Source organism: Anas acuta, chromosome 18 (assembly GCF_963932015.1).
Source record: "Anas acuta chromosome 18, bAnaAcu1.1, whole genome shotgun sequence".
Taxonomy (NCBI): domain Eukaryota; kingdom Metazoa; phylum Chordata; class Aves; order Anseriformes; family Anatidae; genus Anas; species Anas acuta.
In genome coordinates, this window is record NC_088996.1 from 6,199,724 (window position 1) to 6,209,379 (window position 9,656).

The window sequence follows — 9,656 nt, forward strand, 5'->3', positions numbered from 1 at the left end:
ATGGTGGGAAGGATAAAGTAAAAATAGGGAGTATTAAGCAATTGTATTGTTGGAGATGTTGTTCTCTAGTGAAAATGAGCTAGCTTATTGCTTTGATTACTTAATCTGCTTTTCCCTTTCAACGTTTTTTTAACCTAGTATTTTCTGTGTGTAAGTACTTGTTGCATGTTAGGTACTACACAACATCATTTATTTGCTTTTTAATTAAAAAGAATATATGCAGATACAAAAATAATAACTGATAAAAGGCTGAAGTTTTTTATCCCAAAGCTCGTAAGTGTAAAACAATTGAGATGTAATCAGTCATGTTCAGCAATGATCAACAAAATGTAAGAAATTCTACTTTTTTTTTTTTTTAATAAATAAATCAGATTGTTCTGAAAGCATTGAAAATTTTATCACAAGCACAATGACTTTTTGGGATGCATTCTGTGGTGATCACCATGATGGTTTTCAACCATGTTCTCATCTCTCTTTCCTTTAATAAATAGATGCTGTTAATTCTGTTGCAGGCTAGCAGGGAAACAGATGGGTTAAAGCTACTGATGGTGAGTGAGCTGTTAGTCCTTGCAGGGGCTAACAAATCTAACTGTTGTGATGCATTTTTTCAATTGGATATCAGTATTTTCTTGGAATAAGTATGACTTTGTATTTAGGGTCATAAATAATTTATTGTCTAGGAACATTTATTATTATTATTGTTATTATTATTATTATCATTATCATTATTATTATTTTGTAACAAATTGCTCCAAAAGCAAAATGAAGATCCACTGCCATAGGATACTATGAAGATTAAGTGGGTTCTAAAAGGGATGCAGTTCCTGGAGTATAGGACTTTCCATACCTGTTCAAGGTAATGGTTTGCATTCAGCCTCTCATCCTCAGAGTCCTTAAATCACTGATAACTGGAAACTGTGAGAATAAAACAGATAAAAGATTGAGCATCCCTATGCATTCTGGAAACAGGCTACTTAGATAACTATCTTTGTGTATTTGCCTGTGTATTTTTTTTAATGTATTACACAGATAAATTACTTTTATATGGAGAAGTTTGCATTAGCATTTACAGGGAACAGTTTTACATTCCTGTTTCACAAATATATGTAAAATGTGAAATAAGTGGGGTATTTAAACATTGCTGAATTTACTGATTGCTCTTGGAGCAACATAGTGCATTTTGTATTGAAAATTACATGCCTCATGAGACAGTAAGCTTCGTAAGTTTGTAAAGTACATTACTGCTGCATTTCTATGCTTACATTTGGAAGCTAAATATGCAGGAGCTCAACAGTAATATGCTTTGCGCTGAAAACTAATGATGCGTAGTAAAACATCAGAAAAAGGTGATAATAGAGCCAGGAGAGATGTAGTGGAGAGACTGCTATAAACCATGTAAACCTCTGAAACTCTTTCCTGCGTGGCTGCAGTTGTGGTTCAGAAGGAGGCAGTATGCTGCAGCTGGTGCCCTCAGTTAGATTTCTCTGCATTGCTGGAGAGAAAAACGAACCTTAACCTTTGAGCCTGGAGTATTGGCTTTGAAATTTCATTCCTAAGTGGCAGCTGCTCCTGTTTTGCAACGTACACCTCATTGTACTAGGAAAGCATGTTTAAAGGACTTGTGTGAGACAGTTCAGGACAAAATATAAAGCTTACTTGATGTAGACATCCAAGTGGTAAAATCAACATTAATGTGAATATTGGTGGGATTAAAACCATTCCCTTGCTGTGACTGTCACACAGTCAAAATGACGTGGAGCATGCAAAGTTAATACTGGCTAGCAGACCTCCTTAATGAAAGGAACATATTAATATGTGTATATTTGATAAGATACAGCTACTTCTTAAAAGCTTTGAAAATTTTCTTATCTGTTTAATTCATGATTGAGAACACAGACATGCAGCTTTATTTTTAAATGCTATTTTTAACTTTACAAGTGTGTTTAAGAGCATAAACTTGCTTAAGTTACTAAATTAGCATGAAAGGTGAGTCACTACATATTCGCTTATGTTTGGTAGAAAGAAACAGTGTTAGCATCCCCTTGTTTCTAGCAGCTTTGTTATTTTTAGATAAGCGGGAACTTAAAAGCACACAACTTTCAATAGCTTACACAGTAATGTTGTTTGGAATGTAGATCTATACAGATAATAGCTATATTTGTCAAGTAGATTGGAAGAAATAATTATAAAAGCCCCTTAAATAGCCATATTTCTTTGTGAGCATCAGCATCAAATATGTATTGCACATATATGATGGTGAGAGAAGAGGAATTATTGCATATTTTATATGAAAAAGGTGAAATACAAGGGATTATCTTCACATATGTTCATCACAGAGAATTTGTGCAATTCTGAGCAATTCTTATTAAACCCATAATTATACTACAATAATTATTTTAAAGCTTACAGTTCACAATTAACTTTCACTGAAATGAAAATCTGCTGACATACTCCTGTAAATGATTAAACATAATGACCTGTGTTTAAGTACATAGTGTCTTTTTTCTTTTGTTCTTTATTTTCAAGTGAAATCTTTTGATTTTTTTTACCACTATTTACTTTACTTGGGTCAAGTTGTTCAGCAGAGGCAAATAAATGCTTCTATATGCTAGAATCGTTTGCTATATGCTCGTCATCCATTAATTCTTAAGCTAACCCATTTGACTTATTATGGTGATTCTATTAAAACTGGCAGTAGAAATAAAATTATTAAAAAATGGCTGGTGCAATCGTCCTCATTGTTTAGATAAAATTACCCAGAAACATTGCTAGGAAATCTGCTTTGTCTTTTTAGTCATTTATTTCAAAATGTAGTATATGGAAGCACTGAGAAACTGGCAGAATGCCTGCTCTGTGTAATGCCTTTGTTATAATACATTGTGACAGCACAGGCTCTACATTTTAAATGTTTAAATTTTTTTTTTGGTATAATTTATTTAGTATTTCCCTTTCGACACGTAAGTCAAAATTCAAATGTTTCCTGCTGCTCAGGAGAACATTCTAGTTTTGTCCCTGAATCTGGCCTTTCAGAAGGTAAAATAGAGTTTTTGCAGTTCGTACTGGGAAACATCACTTGGAAGAAAAGCATTTTTTTGTTGTTTATAACGCCTTTACTGAAGTTATAAAAGGCAGATTTAAAGTTTTACTGTCATAATACCTTTTTACTGAGTACATAATACCTTTTCCTGAGTACTATTTGATCAGCCGAAACACTGCTGTGTGGCTGTGACACAGCTCGTGAGGTGACGGGTCGCCCACCAGTATAGGACAAAAGCCCAGTGTCACCAGTTGTAACTTGCTTTGTGGCTGCCTCTTGTTACCTCAGCATCCTTAAATTCTAGAATCATTAAGGCTGGACAAGACTTCCAGGATCATCTGCTCCAACCACCCCCTACCACCAATGTCACCACTGAACCATGTCCCCAAGCACCACATCCAACCTTGAACTCCCCCAGGGACAGTGAAGCCGCCTTGGGCAACCTGTCCCAACGCCTGACTGCTCTTTCTGAGCAGAAATGTCTCCTCATTTCCAACCTGAACCTCCCCCGGTGCAGCTTGAGGCCATTCCCTCTGGTCCTGTCACAGATACCCGTGAGAGGAACCTGACCCCAGCTCCCCACAGCTTCCTTCACGTAGCCGTATGCTGTGAGTGGATAGGAGCGTAATTAAGCGCATGCCTTAACATTTTAAACGTGATTTTAACACTTTAGAAGGGAATTTAACGTTTCAGCAGGGATTTTAACCCTCGGAACCGTTGACACCCCGTTATTCCCCGATTTATTTCCCCCCAACGTGCCCGGCGCTGAGGGACGGACGCGGCCCCGCCCCGTGCCCCTTCACGGGCGGCCGCTCGTCATCAGCGCGCGCGAGCCCCTGCTCTGGTCACGTGCCCCCCGTTTCCCTGAGGCGCCGAGCGGGCCGCGGGTGAGGGTCGGGGGGGCCCGGCCGGCTCAGGGCCCCCGGCCCGCTCCGCTCTGACTGGAAATTGCCGCCCGGGCGGCCCCTTCCCGCACGGAGCGGCTCGGGGGGACGGGGAGGGAACGGGTGGATCCCTCTTTAGGGCCGGGCCGCCGCGGTTCCCGTCAGCGCGGCCGCCTGGGGCTGGTTTCACCCTCACACAGCCTGGCAGGGCCTTAAAGTCGTGGGAGGGGAGGGCTCGCCGTGGTGGTGCCCGAGGGGGTTGCAGGCGGTCACCCGAGCTCTCGTAACGGCCTCTCCTCCGCTTCTAGGCTCGCCATGTCGCTGCCAACCAAGAGATGCGGAAGGCCCCCGGTGTTGTCGTTTTTGGAAAAGAAAAAGAGAAAGCAGAGCCTGGATAGGAGGAGGGGGAAGACGAGGATCTATGTGGGAAGCCACATCGACCGCTGGCTGACGCTCAAGGAGAAGCTGGACTTCAGGAACGATGCTGAAGTGGCGGGGTTTTTGTTGGACTTGTGAGTAGGCTGTCTCAGTTCTCCTCTGTTTACCAGTCCCAAGTAAATAACGCCTGGCATTAATTTAACACCGGTTGTATGTTTTCTTTATAGGTATGACAGTTACGACCCGTTGTTAAAAGCTCCGATCTGTTCCCTCCCAGGTGGTGTGAGGAGAAAGTGTGTGAGAGACGAAAAAGTGTTGTCAGACAGCACTTCCTTGATAGCAGCTGATGGAACGTTAGTATTATGCTCTCTTTGTGTGTGAATGGGGTAGATTAAATCTCTTTCTTGATAGCATTTAGAAGATGGCAACTGCTTTTAAAGAAAGGGGGTGGGTCATATGCAAGAGAAAATTGTACAGCTAATTTTATCAAATTGTATAATTTGGAGACCCTTTGTAGAAGCTTTTCTGTGTAGTTTGTTGTTTACATTGTTAAATATCTAGTAGTTTAGACAAAATAGAACTAAAACTTCCCGTAAAAAAAAAAAAAAAAAAACACATTCTAATTATAAATGTGGGTTGTATTTGCAGGTATGACAATGATGACCAGCTGTCTAAAGAATCTGCTTGTTCTGAACCTGGAGATTTAAGAATCATCACTGTGAAAGACGAGAGAGAGATGCCACATGATTGCTTGTCAACAGAGATGGATGACACGTTAGTGATACTATGGGGTTCTATTTGCATGGCTTACATTTGAAAATATTTTGTATGGATTTTAATTATCACTTTTAATTTTGCTTATTAGAAACTCATGTCATTCATGCTCTAATTTCTTACCTAAAAGCATCTCAGTAGTTAACGGTTGGTCCAGTCTTTGTGAGGCAAGAATCAATGAGAGATTTTGGAAAAGTTTTCTCTTGGAGTACACACAGTAAACTTGCTTGTTCAGTGACTGCCTTCCTTAATCATATATAATTTGTGAGTGGAACAAGAAAATAGCTGCTCTACGTATATTAGTCACTTTAGTAAATAATGAGCCTTCACGGTGATACAGTCTACAGGCACATGTGATTGTAGTGTGTGCTTTAACATTTCTAAAAAGAAAAATGTTTAATTGTTTACTGTTTGAGTAATAATACATACAAAGTGACATGTTAACCTGTTTAAAAATAGTGCTGTGCTCAACGAGGCAACCACACCGTCAGTCGACTGCTGATTTCTTTTACTGCAGTGTCATCAGTCACTAAGGCATTCACAGTTGAGATCAGAGGAGCCTCAAATAGGTATGCTTGTCCATTACTCTTTAGGTTTCAATTATCCACAAGTATTACTAAATAACTGTAATTTCATCCATGTCTTAGTTATCAGACCTTTAAAAATGTATCTTTTAATGTGTGCAGGGGGACACTGAGAACCTAGGACATTACATTGGCATTGCATGATGTGTCCAAACCCTTCGCTAATATGAAGTATGTAATGCATGTAGCATGTTTGTCTGAATCTTGTTTTCCACTGTTCTGTTTTTTTGCGACTTCCCTAATTCTTCTTACTTTTGATTTTAGTAGGTGAACATGTTGGGGTTCTGAAAGCAATTCAGTGGCTCAGAAGAATTCTTGGAAGCTAGGTCAGGAGAACACAAATATCAGTGCTGATGAAGCTGAAAATTTCAAGTGCATTCTTCAAAATAACATTTTTCTCTGGCACTATAGCTTTAGTTTGGAGTGCAGCCAACAATAATTGAATTCCTGGGATGGATTTTATTCAGGTGAGACAGAAACCTTGTTCTTACTTGATTGCTTATTTCTGCCCTTTGAGCTGTGAGAAATAATATGAAAAATTGTTTGGTGTGAGAAAAACTTTTTCATCTGAAAGGTAAGGTATGGGATGCTTCGTTACAGACTTATAGTGTGTGCGTGCTAAGATATTAAGTCACACTGATTATGTGAAATGCTGGACAAATGATCAGGCATGTATGCAGTGGTTGTACAAAGCCAAGGCAGCTGTTTGAGAACAAAGAGATTCAAAGAGAAGTAGTACTTTATAGAGCAGATACCTTAGTGCATACCGTGTTGTTCTGTGGAACATTCACCCACAAGAAGTAGTTGTATAGCCTGTCTGTGAGGATAAGAATTCTGTGTTTCAGTCTCTGAACACCACATCCTCAGTAATGCTTTTGTTTTTCATTCACAGTATACTGATGAGATAGAGTGATAATGTTACTGGAGGATTCTTAGTAGCTGTGGGAAATTCATACAGTGGTCAAGTGATTTGCCTAAAGTCATGTTGGTAGCTGAGCTTGGGTCTTAAAAGTAAGACTAAACTCAATATTAACTCAGTGTTTGTAGATGGATGTGCAAGATTCTTAGCTATTTTAGAAAATACTGGTTTACCTTCTGAAAGGAACAGTAGCTCTGTTGATGGATTTAAAAAAAAAAATCCAAGAAACCTACACTTCCTGTTGAAGGGTGGAGATGAAGTCAGGTAGCTCCTGCTTTCCAGGCATTTGGGTGTCATGTTTTTCTGTTGCTGTTACTGTTTTGAGGATGGTAGAGTATGTCTTTTCATTTTGTACAGCCGGGAAAGAGCCAGGAAAAGAACAATTTGAAGTACAGTTTCTGCAACAAGTTCTTGTTGAAGGTCCTTTCTTAACAAATTGTGCATTAATGATCATAATCATAAAGTGGCTGTTTTATTTTAGGCCTTTCATCTAGTCTACTAAGTTGGCTAAACACTAACTGTTGAGGAACTGGAAATAGCAAGTACAATGAGGAAGAACACTTAAATTCACCTGTTTCTTCAGTGGCTTTAATATTTGGTTCGTCTTGTTTTTGGAGTCTTGCCCACTGGTGTTAGCTTTCAGAGGTTGCTCTTGCTGGAGAGAAGTTGTTGGAGAAACGGTGAGGGAGTCAAGTAGTGGGGACTCTAGGATTTCAAGATTCTTGCCAGGTGAACTGGCATTGTATTTTGAGTTCTGGCTATTGTGAAGAGTTGGAATGTTGAAATAACGCAGGAAGAAAAGAACACACGGAAATTGCTTTAAAGCATTATTGGCAGGGCGTAGCCAAAGGGAAGTATTACGGAACCATGTCCAGTTAGGTTCCTGAATACATTCAGTTCTTCTATAATGCTTCTTCTGTTACTTACTTTCACCCTACATTTTAAAATTCAGAATACTAACCTAGATCTAACCTATCTAGATTCAAATTGTTTTTCTGGTTTTAATGTAAAAAGTGCAGAACTGTCGAAGCACATAATTGACTATTTTTTGTTTGTTTGTTTGTTTTCTTTAATATTTGTAATTTAATGTAAAGATTGAAGGTTGATTTAAAGTAGTTGACTAGGGAGTTTTCTTTGTTTTAAAGGAACTGTAGGGGATTTTAGATTATTTTTAAATCTCTGGCACTCAAATATTTCAGTAGTAAAACTCCTTTGGCTGGACTTCTGTTACTGAGATGTTGTCTTGATAGAGCTGGCTTTCCTGGAATTTGATTATTCAATGTATCTTTTACATTCATTAAGAAATAAACCAAGAACAATATATACAAAGAATGCAGATAGAAAATACTCAAAAGTGCCACAGCAGTTGGATGAGGAAGACTGAAACCTGTACAGTGGGTTGGTGTCAGTCACTAGTAAATGCTTAGTTGGGAAGCCCCTTCTTTGAAGTAGACTTCATCTCCAGTTCCTGTCTTCCCTGAAATGGTAGTGACAGCTCCTTTTATAACGATTTTTGCTATGTAGCTTTTCTTACAAGCGAGAGAGTCTGTATTGCAAAAGTTCTCTTAAGTAATCTGTTGTCTGAAAAGCTGTATGGCTGCTGTCCAGACAAGGTAATTGTAAATTGTAATTACCTAGCTTGAAAACAAAATAAACAATCATGAAGAAATGTCCAGCAGAATGTTAATACTGAAGGCTTGCCATGACAACAGTATGAACAGCTCAGTGATGGAAAATAGAGTGGAGTTTCTTAGCAAGCAGGAAAGTAAACCTTTAAATTACATTTTAAAATAAATTAACAAAATAATCTGCTTAACCAGGAGAGCTTCCTGTGTTCTACCAACAAATTGAATTTGAATCCCTTTTTTTCCAAAATTGTTCCAACTAGTCTACGTTTAGATCCTCTGAATATGACTGAAGTATGACACAACAATTCTTGATTGAACTAAAAGACTCTATGTGTATTGGTTTTGGTCTTCAGTATTCATAGTTTGTTTTTAATTACATCAAAAAAACATCAAACAAACAAAAAAGACAAACCACAATCAGTGATTATTTCTCTAATGTAACTTGAAAGTGAATGTAGAACAGTGCTTTTCCTTACAGAACATTGAGTGATTAGTCTAAGACACGGTGCACTTAATTAAGTAGTTGACTATTGTAATGCTAAATGTTGATCTGTATTTTGCTCTAATCAAGTCATGTGTATAAATCATCAGACCAGTATCTTTTATTTTATATACTGCAAGTACAAAAGCACAAATGGGTTGTTCATAATTTTCCATCATTTCAAAGTTAGACAAAAGTATTAGGGGAATGTATTAGTCATATTTCTTGAAATAATGCAAGCATACTTTGTATTTAGGTACTTGAATGTCACATAATAATTATAATCATTGTGTTACTTTTCAGGATAACCAGTAAGAAGAAAGTCAAGCACTTGAATGACAATACCGGGGCAGTTTTTGGTCTTTTTTGATTTTGTTGTGAGGGTATTGTGAACTACAGAGAATCACTGTAAATTCTAATATGAAATCCTGTGTTACTTGTTGAACAGCAAATTAAACTTAAATAAGTAAAGTTTTATTGTGTTACTTTAACACTAATAAAGCGTGTGGAGTGTATTTATTTCACTGTGAGAGTCTGTACATGGTTTTCTGAAATGGCAACAAGAAAAAAAAACGGTAATAATAATAGGTACATCTCAAGCTTATTCAGAATTTTATTTATTTTCTGTAGTTTGTATTAATGAAAACATTCCTCACATTTTATTTAAAGCTCAAAGGGTTAAAGTAGAAACAACTTTCTAGTAGCAGCATCAAGCATCTTTACTTCTTGATGTATTTATTTGAATGCTGTTTGCTAGGGAGCAAATTTAAAATATCCCACATAATGGAAGGCATTCTTGGAGGCTATTTATGCACTTAATATTGACGGTTAAAGTAATGGACTATAAAGTGTGTTGTGTTATTTCCCTCTAAAATATGAGTAATCAAGATCAGATATCATGTTGTTTATTTAAGTATATTTCATTACTGAATAATTTGATCTCTTGCTTTGGCTTTTGACACTGTGAAAGC

At 37.7% G+C, this 9,656-nt stretch overlaps 1 protein-coding gene across 2 annotated transcripts; it reads left to right on the forward strand.

Moving 5' to 3' along the window:
• The first annotated feature begins 3,818 nt into the window (after positions 1-3,818).
• LOC137841863 (zinc finger protein 692-like) lies at positions 3,819-9,200 on the forward strand. Of its 2 annotated transcripts, none has more exons than XM_068655260.1 (8): positions 3,819-3,924; positions 4,230-4,433; positions 4,527-4,652; positions 4,948-5,073; positions 5,533-5,642; positions 5,760-5,828; positions 5,922-6,124; positions 8,989-9,200. In XM_068655260.1, exons 2-5 carry the CDS (start codon positions 4,237-4,239, stop codon positions 5,573-5,575), a joined length of 492 nt encoding a protein of 163 aa, XP_068511361.1. In that variant the 5' UTR covers positions 3,819-3,924; positions 4,230-4,236; the 3' UTR covers positions 5,576-5,642; positions 5,760-5,828; positions 5,922-6,124; positions 8,989-9,200. The 2 variants fall into 2 exon arrangements, with proteins under 2 accessions (XP_068511361.1, XP_068511363.1); XM_068655262.1 differs by having other exon boundaries at positions 5,591-5,642.
• Positions 9,201-9,656: the final 456 nt, after the last annotated feature.

Coding starts and splice junctions, on each gene's coding strand:
- LOC137841863 (XM_068655260.1), top strand. CDS start 4,237: ATGTCGCTGCCAACCAAGAGATGCGGAAGGCCCCCGGTGTTGTCGTTT. Junction 4,653..4,947: donor TTGATAGCAGCTGATGGAAC/GTTAGTATTATG, acceptor TTGTATTTGCAG/GTATGACAATGATGACCAGC. Junction 5,074..5,532: donor TCAACAGAGATGGATGACAC/GTTAGTGATACT, acceptor GTTTAAAAATAG/TGCTGTGCTCAACGAGGCAA.